This window comes from Pseudochaenichthys georgianus, chromosome 22, assembly GCF_902827115.2.
Source record: "Pseudochaenichthys georgianus chromosome 22, fPseGeo1.2, whole genome shotgun sequence".
In the NCBI taxonomy this organism is placed as follows: Eukaryota; Metazoa; Chordata; class Actinopteri; order Perciformes; family Channichthyidae; genus Pseudochaenichthys; species Pseudochaenichthys georgianus.
This window is the reverse complement of record NC_047524.1, coordinates 8045140-8057656: the sequence shown is the minus strand read 5'-3', so window position 1 is coordinate 8057656 and position 12517 is coordinate 8045140. Positions and strand designations below refer to the sequence as shown.

General features: G+C 41.8%; 1 protein-coding gene across 1 annotated transcript in view; it reads left to right on the top strand.

Annotated features, from left to right (window-relative positions):
• The window catches only part of kcnh5b (potassium voltage-gated channel, subfamily H (eag-related), member 5b), a 142526-nt gene extending 132785 nt beyond the window's left edge, over nt 1–9741 (top strand). Inside the window, exon 13 of the mRNA XM_034112246.2 lies at nt 7494–9741. Coding sequence (XP_033968137.1) covers nt 7494–8576 — 1083 coding nt within the window. The 3' untranslated portion in view covers nt 8577–9741. The remainder of the gene's footprint in view (nt 1–7493) is intronic.
• Nucleotides 9742–12517: the final 2776 nt, after the last annotated feature.

The window sequence follows — 12517 nt, the reverse complement described above, 5'->3', positions numbered from 1 at the left end:
ACTGTTACACAAACAAGTCACGCTCCTCTCTAATGGGCCCCTCCGTCATTCCTGAGCAACACTCTCTCTCTCTCCACATTCACACACAGCCGCTTCCTGCCGGACGATTATGGTGATGAATGAGTGATGGAGAGCGCCGTGTGACCGCCGGCAGCTCTGCATAAACAACAAACCATAAAATAAAAAAAGGAGACGGTGCACAGAGAGTGATGGAGGAGAGGGACATCAGCTGAGGACACTTCAAATAAAAGTGCTCACAGACCAGAGGCTGGATGTAATCACGATCCAAAGTGCTTAGCAGCGAATTCTGCACACATTTCATACTGAGATTATTAGATAAGAATTTAGAAATCATCCTCGATCACTTTGTGGCCATAATATGATATATTTATTTTCCTCTTGATCCTTTCTCTATTTCTCTTTTTGTTTATTTTCTCACGCCATTTTTCATTGTAACACATTCCTCCAGTGTGTAAATACAGCAAGTATCGGTAGGGGTCTCAACACTTTTAAATAACCCGTAAACTCTATGATACTGCCGCTGATTGTTAAATAAAAAAGACACTTCTTCTTCTTTCGTGTAACTCGGTGTTGTGTAGCCATGCCCGCATCTCTGGTCCTACGTCGAAGAGGCTGGCTTCCGAGGGTGGTCTCTGTAAAGGGCAGGTGGTTAACCCTGTTCAACCCTGAGCCTGTTTTTCAGGTCTCAGGCTCGAAAATGACATTCCCAGAACAAATGACCATATCTTCCCTTCTAAAAGGCTTACATTAATAATCTTTGTTCTCAAAGTAATTATAAACCTGTGAGTTGGATGCAGAAAAGTCAGAATCAATGTAGATCTTTTTTATTTTAAAGAAAATTCAGATTGAACATAGTAAAAAACTGTAAATTATAGTGTCCGTCCAAAAATTATTTTGTACTTATAGTGAAAACTACCCTTGGATGATGGGTTAGTAGACTAAAAGCTTTAGGAATCCAAAGTACAACATATAATAAGTACCCTGTATCAAGATTGATGCAAAACAAGTGCAATTTGACCTTTTTAGACAGATTTAGCACACAAAAAACACTTCTGGGGCCATTTGGGTGGATTTTCCATATCTCTGGCCCCCCTTTGTCGATTTTGACGAATGACATCTCTTTATAACCGCTAGAGCCAATGGAATAGAGGGAAAGTTCTACACACACAAACACGTTCCCAAATAAGGAGTGAGAGTGACGCGTGGCCGAAACCGGAAGCTGCATATCTGTTGGCTACCATTAGCAGCTAACTTTTTTTTTCCGATTTTTTACATAAAAATGGAATTATGGATTATAAATAATTTTTTCAAAGCGACAGACACATTATTAACCTATGGATTAACCGATTCAGCCGCGTTTTTTCTCGTTTTAATGCCGTTGAACACGTCTTTTGATCAGATTGACAGTTACGGTGAGACAATCTCCCGTAAAAGCTCCGTAAAGGTACGTGTTTGATGTCTGTGTTTGCTTCCCCTCTCGCGAGTTCTGATCGCTCAGTGATGATACTATACCTAAATAATCTGTGGAACCTCAGCTTTAATCGGATAACTTGTATGTGCAGTTACGATAAGTAATAAGGGTATCTTTATCTTGAGTTCTGTGCCAAAGTCAGTTTGCATTTTTTTGCTCAGGGGTCATTTAGACTTGTGTTTTGTTTTGGTCAAAATTGTTCACATCTTCAGTTAGCTGAGATTCTTCCCGTTAATCTGGTGCTACACATTAATAGTTTCATAAATGTTAAGAAGCCCTGAGACACAGTCTCGAAAAAAAAGGTTGGGGGGGCTCCAGGGCTTAAGAGGTTTTAAAGGGGCCCTATTATGCTTTTTGGGGTTTTCCCTTTCCTGTAGTGTGTTATAAAGGTGTGTGTGCATGTAAATGGTCTGCAAAGGCTAAATTCCCAAAGCTCCCGCCAGAGGGAGTGTCTGAGCATAATAGGGCCCCTTTAAGGTTACTATAAGGGTCAAACCAAAGGTTATTGTACATTTCAGAAAAGAATAGTTGTGCCAAAAGCTAAAAAGTGGCATCTTGTGAAGTGATGCATGCTCTTCTGCTTCATAGTGTGAAGTGTTTTGCCTGACTGAATCTTCTTCTTTTAACCAGAGATAAGAGCAGGTAGGTATTCAAATAAAAGAAGCAGCATGTTTACACTCTTGTTTTCTGCTCTCTCAGCCTCAGACCGCTGTGGGCGCAGATGAGCTCCAACCAAAAATCTATTTTTGTCCCAGACTTCAAAGCCAAAGATAGTTCCAATATAAACTGTATTTTTGCGTTGGTAAAGCCCTTTCCCCATAATGAGAGCACCAGCTACAGACAGAACAAATTACACATTGTGTTTACGAGCTGCCTGAATGTACGTCAGGTCTGTTTAAATATTCAAGAGCAGTGTCTGGGTTTATTTAGAGTTTCACAGAGTGACGTTGGTTGGGCTGAGTCATTTGTTCATTTCATCCCCGCTATGATATTCTGAGATATGTTCTAAAATGTTCCTCCATTTTTGTGTCTCTTCGTCTAATTGCTCCATTTAATTATTCTATAAATTATCTGTATGAATCTGGCAATAGAGTCTGACCAAGCACTTTGAGAGCTATAAGAGCAACATTACTTTATTGCTAAAGATAACTAGTTAATTCTAACTCACTTTAGCTCTCTATAAATGTTTTATTAGATGTATGTGTCGTTTTGGCACCAAAAAGGAAGAAACACTAGATCTGAGCCATAATATCCTGCCACAGTCCAACCCCCTCTGCAGCCGCTTAATGTTTATTTTAAATGTATATATCACAAGTGTCATAGTTAGTAGCACAGGAATTGAAATGGGTCTTTAACCCTTTAAGTTTTCTTTTATAATTAAAAAAAAGACGAAAGAGAGAAACAAAACAACAATCTGGTCTATTTGACTGGAAGGCGAATTGCATGTACTGTAGGTTGTTTTCAAAGGGGAAGGAACTAATCGCTCCAGACATTTTCAAATACAATGCCTCCTTACAGGTTTACCATCAGTTTCAGCAGAAGGGAAACCATTCCCTTTTGTAATTCCAAATCACATCTTGCCACAATTACAGAAATCCAGGAATATGTTCAAGACCCTGGATTCTTTACAACAAGAGAAACAGTGTCTTATTTTTATTTTATGTAAATCAACTTTAATTAGATGTCTGGAGTCAAAACCAGCATCTGAGTTCTGTATTCTTGTCCCTGATATGATGTTGTTCCTGGGCAAATCCAATTATAAACCTCATTAATTTGATGTCAATTTGTTTTTATTCCTACTCCTTTTAAATTACTATGGTTTAAATCCTTTGAGAGAAGCTGTAAAGGAAACATAAAGAGATATGTTTACTCTGGTACAAGACTTTAGGGTCAGCAGGATACTTCTTGTTGACAATCTTAGATCATAAAACATGTTACGTATTAAAAGTCTTTGGGGAGCAAGAAGGCAGCCTTAGTGTTTACTCTTACAGCCGAAATCCGTTTAGCAGACGCCCTTCGCATAATCATTGAAACAAATTGGTTGAAATAAATTAAGATTTGTATTTGTAATGCAGTTTTCAGAGGACACATATTTCACATATTCAGCAACTTCAAATAAATGATATTAACCATGAATATACAAATCCAAGATCAGCAATAAATTACATCTGTATTTTGTTGGTTTTGAATGGCTGCAGTGCAGTGGAGTCTTCAGTCTGCGATGGAAGACGTATAATCTGCTGTCCTGATGTCATTGGGGAGCTTTCCCCCCATTTAGGAGCAAGGCGAGCTAACAGGTGTGCTTCTGTTGACAACATGATAATATAATACCATTGTCTTAAAGCAAAATTGGGCAGCCAGCCACTGGTAACTATAGGGAACGGAGCAAACAAGAGGTGTTGACATCTTTGTTGATCCACCTTTTTATATACAGTACGTTCACAGTATCATTTTTTTGTCATTTGGTTTGTCTTATAATATGACTATCACACGTTTGTGCGTCCGGGAAGAGGATTCCTTCTCTTTTGCTCTCCCCAAGGCTTCTAACATTGTTCCCCATTAATTGTGGGATTTCTTTGGGGGTTTTTCCTTGTACGATGCAAGGGGTATAAGGAAAGAGGGTGGTGTATGCTGTACACGCCATGAAGCCCCCTGAGACAAATGTGTTATTTCTAATATTGGGCAGTATAAATTCAATTTGATTGATTTATTGATAGTGTGTGATAACTTGGGGAGGCTGCTGGTCTCGGATAAGCACATTTCAAGGATTAAATCAGGACAAATTGTAGCCACTTGTAGCCTAAAGTAGTTGTTTTAATGTTTTAATCTCACATTTGTCTGACTGGCTCTTTTCGAAAGGGTGGTCTAGGATGGTGTTTTTGTTGGATATGTTTTTGTGGTCCTTCTGTTTGGGGCAGAGCCAATCCCCTCCAGGCTCTGAATGCACATTTTTCTCCATAAGCATGCATCCTCACATCTGCATTAGGATCTCTCCGGAGAACGCTGCTGAGCTCTCAGGAGAGTGTGAGGAGGTTAACTATAAAGGGACCGCACTGATTTAATGCACAGTGGCTCTCAGATAACCTCTGCAGTGTTGAACTCAAAGAGAGAAGCGTGGGAGGGTGATCTGCTAACGGCAGTACATATTCTGTGCTTTAAAGCTGGTGATCACAACTAAAGATGTACTATATAACTGAAAAATAAAGATAAAACTCACGGAAAGACAACACACATTTTGGGTAAAAACATTTGATGTTCCTGTTTTCCAACCTGTTACCATCTGGGACAACCTGGTAGTCTGCTACTTTTTAGACGAACACAAGTTTTATGTTTTTGTTTTGAGTCAATTTCACAAACACACACAAAAAACGGTGCTTTGCTCTTCATTGGCTATATTTCAAAAACACTTGGAGGACGCAGGTGTGCACAAGCTGGCAGGAAACAGCTGTTACACATCCACTGCTTCCACTGCCATGAGAATATAATTTTTCAAGCCATGTTAAGATGACACAGACATAGCAACATTATACAAAGCTATCAATGTCAATCTGTTGACATTTTAGAAAAGCCCACAAATAAATAACTTTAACAAGCACAAGGGGCAAAGCTTGAAAATATGGAAGGGAGATAAAGTGCTATTTTAAAAGATGTCAATAATGGTCATTAGCTGTTAGCTAGCATTTAAACAGTTTCTGAAAATCAGGAGGACATCAAATTCAAGTGGTTTCACTGCTGGAGATTATTACCCTTCTGATTACTATGAGGCCTGGACTTATGCCAGTGTCCAATAGTGTAACCTATTCAGCTCAAAAAGCTGTTAAATTAACTTTGCGTTATGTCATCAGGAAGTTCTTGATGTGATTAATCAATGCAGGCATAATGTCACCTCAAACTTTCAATTCGAAAGGCCTTAATACGCGATGCTGATTTAATATAACTCCTTCTAATCTCTGTAGTAATCATATACTGCGCTAATATGACAGCTGTTCATCCGAGTGTATCTTTAGCAGCCATTTATCTCTCACCGCCTCCTCACTTCTCAGACGCTGACGAGAACGAGAGCCATTCAGAAGCATTAGTCATAACTCTGTGTTATTCTGTGAATGTGTCGCGCAGGACTTCAGACTGTGAATGAGACCATATGTTGAGCAGAAGGATGGAATAATTGGGTCAGAAGAAATTAGGCTGAATGTGAGAAATGTGACAGGCCATTCAACCAGGAGCTACGTTGTCAAAGCTCTCATCGCGCGGAGCTTAAAGACGCGTCGCGCTGGCACTGCCAACAATAACTGCAATGTCAACATATTTTTGAATGACTTTTTTAAAACCACTGGCCGCCAAGTCTATAAAGGGATGGATCTGAGTGAAATAAAGTTGGTCTAATGTATCAGGAAAAGTTAAGTTTTCAATTGAGAGAAAGCAGCAACATTTCTTTCTCCAAGCACTTTCTCTGATCAACCCGCTGCCCTACCCTTGTTGCCAAGAATGTATTGAATTGGAAATAGAAATCTGGGTTTTTGCAGTCATTCAGTACTGACATTCTTCTTTTTCTATACTCGGTTCTAAATAGTATTTGTGAGGTTCAAGAGGTGAAACAGTTGCATGTCATGTATACAGTAGCATCAAATCCATTCAGTGCTTACAGTGAAACCTCACCTAAAACACCTTTTATCACTTACAGTGGAGCTTCTGCTTATTTTCAATTATTTCTTCTTATTACTTCTACTCCAAGTACAGAAAATACTCTTGGTGCTTCCACTTAATCTTGTAATGCTTATAAACTCTTTTTAAAATCTCCTTGTAATACTTCTATTTAAAACATCAGACGATTTGAATTGTTTGAAATGCATTTTTCAAACAAATGATAACTTCTTCGAGAAAATGTACATTTCATATAATAAATTAGCTTTTTTGTGAAAATAAATTGAAGGGGCCATATTGCTTTTTGGGGTTTTCCCTTTCCTCTAGTGTGTTATACACTGTAGGTTATCTAAAATCCCATAGTTCCTCCTGAGGGAGTTTCTCTACGGTTTTTCGATACACTGGAGTGCTCTTCACTTGACTGTTGAGATTGTTGTTGCCATGATACCATGAAGTCGCTGAAGATAATTCAAAGTGATGGTTAGTTAATGAAGGTTCATTGTATTTGATCGAGTCACATCAGCATCATCGGCTCACTTGTGACAGATTCTTGTTTTGATTTATACACAAAGACAGTAGACTCTTGTTCTCTTTAGACATGCGGGAAAAAGAAACCCACTGGTGCAAACTTTTAATGACTCAAACCACAATGTACTTGTCATAGTTAATTAAATTAAAAGTGTTTATGCTACCGGTTATGCCTGCAGGCAGCCGCAGAGATTTGATGATAAACTACAGAGAGGAGACTTTACTTGGCTTAGGATCTCTCAGCAGCAGTGGCTGTATGAGCAGGAAGTGTAGATACATGAAAGCAGAGTTTGGGAGGTAAAGTGGTGGTTTGGTAGATTATCGATGGACAGCAAGGTGTGCAACTCCCCTGCCTTTTGTCTGTAATTCCAAGATTGATTCAGCTTCCCAGGTATTGGGAGCCTCATCATTTTAACTAAGAATAACTTGAATCACCAATAGGAGGGCTGGGTGCCTGCCTGACAGCCATTCATTCCCAATGTAATTAGTGTGTAAGGGGAGCCAGGAGAGAGTGGCGCCAGACGCGCTGAATAATACAGGGGGGGGGGGGTGTGTAGAGCACTGATGGATCATTTAACATGGATCTCCAGAAGGACAGTACCTGAGTGTACTGCAAAGGAATTCCTGTGAATGTGCTCAAGTAGAGAAAGTCTGACAGATTTTCATACAGTAATAACAAATATTAATTTGTCTCTCACTCTTTCAGGGAAAATCCTTTATCTCCCATGATTAATGTGCAATGCTGAGCGTAGAAAGCGGGAGATAGAATTATTATTCATAGTATTCATATGAAACTGTTCTGATAAGCGCCATGTTGTTCTTTCCCCTGCAGATAATTTTCCGCAAAATCAGTGACGTGAAGAAGGAGGAAGAGGAGAGGCAGCGGGCGAAGAACGAGGTGCAGCTCACCATCCCGCAGGACCACCCAGTCCGGAAGCTGTTCCAGAAGTTCAAGCAGCAGAAGGAGCTGCGCAGCCAGGGGGCGACGGCCACCTCACAGCTGGACGTGGAGAAGAACCAGCTGCAGGTGGAGCAGCACCAGCAGCACCTGCACCCCCACAGCCTGCAGCTGGGCCACTCCAGCCTGCAGCACTCCCTGCCGCTCAGCCTGCAGCGCCCCCCCTCCTCCCTGCAGAACGGCGCTCCGCTCAGCAGCAGCGTGCTGACGGTGTCTCAGGTCACGCCCATGCACAGCTCGCTGGTGTACGGCGATGCCCCTGTAAAGCAGAACAACTGTGACATCATGGAGCTGAAGCCCAGTGTCGGGGGGGCTCCAGGGGAGCAGACTGTCAGGGTGAAAGTCAGCACCAGCCCCGCGCTGACCAAACCCGTGGTGAAAGCCAGCGCCTGGATGCGTCTGAGAAGCAACGCAGCGCCAGTCGAGCCCAGGAAGGAGGGGCTTAACAACAAGGCTGTTTCCGTGGAGATGCTCTCTCAGGAGGGCAAAGGTCAGGGGGCAGGAGGCGGCGGGGGTGTAGAGGAGGGCGGGGTGTCCAGCAACAATCCGCTCCGAAAGACAGACTCATGCGACAGCGGTATTACGAAAAGTGAGCTGTGGATAGACAGGGCGGGGGAGGCACGGACCCCCGCTGCCATCTCCCCCCTCCTCCACAGCCCTCTGCCCGGGGGGGTGGGGTCCCCTCACCCTTTCTGCCCCATCCCAGAGCAGGCCCTGCAGGCGGCGCTGCATGAGACGCGGTTGGAGCTCCGGGGGGACATCCAGATTCTGGGGGGCCGGCTGGGCGCTCTGGAGGGTCAGGTGGCCGAGATCATCAAACTGCTGTCGGACAAGAAGAGACCGACCCCCGAGAGGCCGTCGGCACACAACACACCCAAAACCAAAATACAACGTCAGGACATTTTCACCGTTTCTAGGCCTGTTTCTCCGGACTCAGAGAAGGACGAGGGGCTCTGAAGGGGGCTCACCCAGTGGTGTACCGGAGCCAACACTGATCACATGGCACATTGTTCTACTATGATCACGTTTATCCATTTTTGGGCATCAGTTACGCCACTGGTCGTAATCCTCCGAGGTTAAAGTTTCTAACATTTGCACACTAACTTTTATCTCCGGGTCGAGTGAGAGTCCTCTCTCCGTACTGACCTGGGTCCCGTTTTTGTGATTGCACATACCTCTTAATGCATGTCCAGCTGGATTCTGGCCTGCCAAAGAAACAACTACTGATCGTACTTACTATACGCCTGTATATTATGCAGTTGACTGCATGCAAATCTAATTTAAAGAGACATTTTATTGAGCTGTACTGTACATATGAATATTTTTCATTGATAATTGACTATGTGGACATTCAGGGTTGCATACAGGTAGCACTATAGACATTGAGCAACAAAGGGGTTTACTGGCAGAGGGATTGTGCATGGATTATTTATAAATAGAGGAATCGAAATGGGATGTTTGTTTTTTCTTTGCCTGTGAGATGATTCTGCTTTCGCCTCACCCTCCTAAAACACAAATGTGATGATGATCAACACTTAAGTGGAATTTTCTGGTATGTTTTATATTATCAAATTTGCTTCTTATAATAATAATAATAACTGATTTTCTATTTTTGATTACAAAAAGGCCTCAGTTTGATGTCGGGTGAACCCTTAAATGGATATTTTGTTAGGATCCCCCTCGTGTCTATGCATCGCTCGGGTACGCCGTGAGAATATTATACCTTAAGTTATCATGTCTGTGAATGAAGGACTTTCCTCCTCTTTTATTGGTCCATTCCTCTGCATGATTCAGGGATGGCAGAATGCACTTTGGGTAAGGTTTGTTCGACGATGAAGGCTTAGGGGAAATAAACCAGAGTTTAGTTCACATTAAAGACCACTCGCAGCACAGAGACATGTAATCCCTCAGCCCCTGCACCACACACGGCAGTCTTAACCAGCGAGCGTCGCTCTGAAGCCCCGCTCTGAAGCCCCGCTCTGAAGCCCCGCTCTGAAGCCCCGCTCTGAAGCCCCGCTCTGAAGCCCCGCTCTGAATGCCATTAGCAGCTTTGCCGCAAAGAGCTTGAGTAATAAGAAATGGAATACTGTACTTTTTATGATATCAGTTTTCGAAATCTGCATGCAAAAGGAGAAGTTTTATGCTCCAGAGTGCGTACTTATACATATACAGACACACACACACACACACACACACACACACACACACACACACACACACACACACACACACACACACACCACACACACACACACACACACACACACACACACACACACACACATATATATATATATATATATATATATATATACACACACACTCTTCATGCACACAGTATGATGTGAACCCCAAAGGCCTTTCTTCACAGAAAGGGAGATCAGTCGGTTTTTCTCAGAAGGTTTTCCAGGTCTTGTGAGATTTAGACGCTGTCCTCCCTCACAGTACATTATATCAGCACACACACGCACACACACACACACACACACACACACACACACACACACACACACACACACACACACACACACACACACACACACACACACACACACACACACACACACACACACACACACACACACACACACACACACACACACACACACACAATCATATGTAATACGAATAAGGAAGAACACAGATGCATGGTGGCCATCATGTAAGGTTCAATTAGTTTATAATGAGCAGGTTCATGTCATTCCTGCTTCATTATCTACAGTGTGAGTGAATGGACAGTGGCAGAAAACAGTGCATTAGAGGTTTTGGTCAATGCCCAAAGGACCTTGTTATGGCTAATTCCGGTTTGTCATTGGCTCTAGGATAAACTAATAGATGCATTTGGATGTTTGTCTGTATTAGACAGTCAACAGTAGAAACAACTGAAAACGATGAGAGGAAGACGGTGAATAACAAGCAAAAAGACTTTCCCTTATCCAACTTTTACTAAGGATATAGTTGTTCTCGGTTGGCACCTTAAACCTCCAGGTCACAGGGTCTGCTAGCAAGTGATATATTTTTTTAAAAGATAACAAATCTAAGGAAGAAATATATTTTTGCATACCTTTCAGTCTAGTGCCATACTCGGAGTACTCAACATGCCCCAATTCAACAAACACAGGATGATAGGAAAAGAGATTGGCAGATAAGATATACTAGTATAATACTGAGGTGGTCAGGACTTCAGATGTTAAAGATACAATGACGGGTATATCAGAATGTATTTGCCCTCTTTAAATTGTTTCAGAGCATCAGTGACGTCCTGCATGACAGGTTGGATGCCAGGATGTTGACATTGCTGATCCAGGAAGTCTATAGGCCGACATATGCTTGGACATATTTGCTTTACGCTAATATATGTTCCTGTAGATGACACGTCTATGTGGAAAAGATTTACTATTCTAAAATTGCCTCACTTCAAGATGGGACAAAAAGCTTTCCTCAGAGAAAGCAGTTCGGAACATATTAACATAAGATAAGTAGTTTAATAGCTTCTGTTTTCTGTACCGTCCTGCTTCACACACGCAGAGCTTCCCCTCCTCTCTGCTGTTGGCCACTGAGCGGATCCCCTGCCAGAATCAGGGGTAAGTGCCTTGCTCAGAGACACGTCAGCAGCAGTTTCAGGCAATCTGGCCCCCCACTATAAATGCAGACATGTATCAGTCTTTCAATGATGGCTACCACTGTACCTGTGTTGAGCATCACATACCAGTTGGTTTCATATCCTTTTATCTCACGTAGATGTGACTTATATTGAATATCATGCAATGCTATGCAACAGTTTATTCTCTTACAGGCTGAATATGGACCTTTATCGTCCGATAGTAGATAATATCAACAGGCAGGCCAGTATTACGTTTATTATTATAGATATATCTGTATGCGGGATGGAGGATGTGTTCCCGTGTGTAGATGAGATATCTTTATTCATATCCAACAATCAAACATGACACATAACACACCAAAAGATTGGTAGAATATAATGTTTTTTAAAAATGTGTTATGAAAGGCAGTTAGTTGAACACCTGCCTCGTACACTCACGTTTTTGACAGGACAGCTCCAAAACAAACACCCAAACTCTGGTTAACTTCACTTGTATTTTAAATGATCGCCATCATGCTAAATTGCTAACAACCAGCTAAAATAAATGGACATCCTTACTGTTAATTAAGTCAAGCTAAGTCTGTCCGATCTGATATGGTTCTCTGTCTGCTGGTCATTTCTCTGTAAAAGCCTTGGAGAGGAAACTTGATTTGACATCAGTCAGTGTAGAAAGACCACATATCACATCTAAAAGTTAGTTTATTAAGTTTTCTGAGAAGTAGTTGAAGGTTTTTCACGATGATTGCAAAGAGTACAAGCAGGTCTGTATTAGAGTTTGAGAGAAGACTGAGGTTGTCATGACCTGACATTCTGGTACAAACTGCAGGCTCCTAATTCCACTGAAAAGACACAAATAGTGATGAAGGAATTACATAGAAATGACTAGACAATCTTTTGAAGAATGAACAAAAGTTGAGTTGGCTTTCAGATATTTTACTTTTCGATCAGACAGCTTACAAAATCAAATATAATTCAAAGTATCCTACTAACTTGTACATAATGTCCTGAAACATAAGTTCTTAAACCACCTGAACATGTGCAGTGAAACAGATGTTGTTTTTATGCCACTGAAATTAAAATGAGTTCAAGTGTATACTTACTTCAAGTGTGTTCATACTGTGACAGATGGAGCACATGAGAAGTTCAGAGCCCCAGGGCCAGGGGGAAAATATAGTATTGGATAAATTGCTTATTTTAGATTTGCAATACACTGATTGTATTTTAGGAGATGCTCCCTCAGCGGTTAAAGTGCATGATTGGATAGATCTGCAGGACAGGGACTCGTAGGCAGTGT